The sequence below is a fragment of the Austrofundulus limnaeus genome, unplaced genomic scaffold (assembly GCF_001266775.1).
Source record: "Austrofundulus limnaeus strain Quisiro unplaced genomic scaffold, Austrofundulus_limnaeus-1.0 Scaffold35, whole genome shotgun sequence".
NCBI lineage: Eukaryota > Metazoa > Chordata > Actinopteri > Cyprinodontiformes > Rivulidae > Austrofundulus > Austrofundulus limnaeus.
The window spans coordinates 1,307,078-1,310,017 of record NW_013952437.1 but is presented as its reverse complement, the minus strand read 5'-3'; the positions used below and the strand labels follow the sequence as shown (position 1 = coordinate 1,310,017).

The 2,940-nt window shown below is 41.0% G+C and overlaps 1 protein-coding gene across 1 annotated transcript in view; it reads left to right on the top strand.

Annotated features, from left to right (window-relative positions):
• Positions 1-2,940, top strand: part of LOC106516062 (sodium- and chloride-dependent GABA transporter 2) — a 17,094-nt gene continuing 14,154 nt past the window's right edge. Inside the window, exons 1-2 of the mRNA XM_014006237.1 lie at positions 1-191; positions 2,619-2,800. Coding sequence (XP_013861691.1) covers positions 2,665-2,800 — 136 coding nt within the window. The 5' untranslated portion in view covers positions 1-191; positions 2,619-2,664. The remainder of the gene's footprint in view (positions 192-2,618; positions 2,801-2,940) is intronic.

Sequence of the window (2,940 nt, the reverse complement as noted above, 5' to 3'; positions counted from 1 at the left end):
CATTGTCACACCACTCAGCTCCCTCAGACCTACACTCATGGGCTCACTCGTGGTCAGATCTGGGTATAAAACTTGTCCCAGTGAGACTGGGGGAGCTACTTTTCTATTTTCCTCTGAGGACACCAGATGAACTCACTTGGAGTGGATGTATAACAAAACCAAAGAATACTCTCGTGACACATTTTTCTCAGGTATTCTTCATTTTTCTTTCATGTTCTGTTGTCCCTGATTGTTCATTTCTGCTTTCTGAGTGGAGATCTTTTTTTAAGTTTGTGAAACAGAAACAGCTTGTGCTAGCCTATACTATGTAGGCCAAAGGTTACTGGTTATGCTGCAGAGAGCATTTCTCCTGTTTACGGTGACACTTCTCTGTGATCATGGCTGCTAAAAGCAAAGATTTTGAGCAAATGGTTTATACTCTGACTGCTTGATAAGCTCTTAGCAACCTAATAAAATGAAAATCTGTTTTTATTGATTCAAGTCATTAGTGACAGGACATTGAGTGGATTTAATGTACAGCAGGACAGTGATTGTTTGTAAAAAGACAAGCAGAAAAATAAAAAATAGATATTCCAGTGAGCCTTGTTTTTGAACAGGTGATGGTTTGGACTCATGGATGGATCATGATTTATTATGAGGTCAAAAAAGGCACAAGTTGTTGAGAGCAGTTTAATCTCAGCATCCTTGTAGACCTTCCATCCCGGTAGCTGATGATCATTATTCTGCCTACAGACTCTGACTGTGGGGCAGGAAACCTTCACGTTAAGTTGCTCAAGGATTTTCCTCCTGATTAAAAATCCATAAAGAAATTAAACTGCTGCGTTGAAGAAATAACACAGCTGTCCACCTCTGTACACAACCCCCCTGCCCCACTCTGTTTAGTCTGTCTAATCCCCCCTTTTATGCGAGACCCTCCGACGGGGGCAGAAATATTTCAAAGGGATTCATTGTTTTTGCTTTTTGGAGAATGTTGATTCAAGGCCTGTAGAACAAACAAAATCAACCCATTTCAACACTGTTCAAACTGTTGTGACCTTTCAAATATAAATAATCTCAAATTAGCAGAACCTTGTATTTATAAGTAGTAAGCACACGGTTCATGTTACGTGGGGAAAGGGAGTATTTGACACCCCGATTATACAACTTCGATGGACTGCCAAAAGGTGGCGAAAACAACAGGTTGTCATAGTTAAATTTCTATTTTATATTTATTCTGTAATCACACAGTCCAAACCTTTACTTCCTATATTTAAGCATAATGTGCTATCATGAACACAGAACCCCTTCAGATTTGGACTGTGCCACCTCGTAAGGGTGCTGTTATATGAACCCCCCTGTCGCTTATATTGTTGGCTGAAGCTCCAGTTCCAAGAACTTGTCTAAAGACATAAATATTCACCACAATCAAACAAGCACAGACAGCAGGAGCTTACTCTAATTATTGCATAGTTTGGTTTCTATCACATCAAGCCCAAGGGTGTAATGTTTTTTGCTCTGTTAGCAGAGTATCTGATGAACGACTAGAGGAATTATTTTGAAACTCTTAGTAATTATTAGATTGTCCTCTACAAGTGATTAATTTTTGGAGTCAATCCAATTGACAATGGCCACCACAACCACTCAACACAAAAATAGACACAACCCAGCCAATTTTACAGCTACTGAGCTGAGCTTTGATATGGAAGTAGCTGAGAGTCTTCCTCAACACGTAGTTCTAACAGTTGTTGTACACAGAATGCTTGATTTGCCCAACTCTGTCTTGATTGAGTGTGTTCCATGTTTTAGTTTCTCAGATCTGCACGCTTCGTCATCCTTTGAACTGCTTTCTCGTAAGCATGAGGCTGCAGGTTCGAGCCCGGAGCCAAAAACTGCCAAAGCTCTCGTGCAAGTTTGCTCGCTGTGTTGACCCCACAGATGGGAGCAGAAAGAAAAACATTTCATTTTGTGTGTGTGTGTGTGCATGCGTGCGTGCGTGCGTGCGTGCGTGTGTGTGTGTGTGTGTGCTCCTGGTTTTCATGCCCCAGCTCGTTCTTTGCCTTTACTTGTTCCTGGGTTTTCTCGAAAGCTTCATTTCCACACCACTCCCCTTAATAATGTTTTACTATAAATCCACCAGTATCACCACGGAATGATCAGTCTCAGGTGCTGAACCTCACATTTGATCCAGATTCTCATTTTTCAGCTCTCACCTCATTAAACAAAAGACTTCAGGAGTGTTCTGTGTCCCTGGATTTGAGACTTTGAATCGTCATGTAGATGAGCACATATTTTCCAGTCTACTTGCTTCACTCCCACATCAGAGCTAAGGCAGTCAAACAAAAGCAACATTGATGAAAAGAATTAGCGTCTGTTGACCTAATGCAGAAGGACCGCTGAACTGTACAGACAGTGAGTTGGGTTTATAATTTTTATATATTGTTCATTGCCACTGATTGTACAAGGAAAGTGATGTGAATGTAAAGAATTCATTTTTAATTAATAAAAGGAAATTTGACAGTTGTGTACTATTATGACAAAAATGATTTCCCAGATGTTCAGTGTGCCACGCAAGCTGTCTGCTCTGATTAAAAACTTCATTAAATCCGCCACAGTAAAATAACTGTTTTCTCCTGTCACAGTGTGGTGGATAACAACCAAGGTCTAGAGGTCAGGCACGGACAGGACATGGGCTCGACACATCACGCAAACCCCCGAGGGCAGTGGTCGAGCAAAATCGAGTTCCTCCTGGCTGTCGCAGGACAGATTGTGGGCCTGGGGAATGTGTGGCGCTTTCCCTACCTCTGCTACAAAAATGGAGGCGGTGAGTTTCTCTAAAGTTTGACTTTTCCAGAAGGACACAGTGTACAGGTTTTGAAAGTTAGTTTTCTTTCTTTCTTTCTTTCTTTCTTTCTTTCTTTCTTTCTTTCTTTCTTTCTTTCTTTCTTTCTTTCTTTCTTTCTT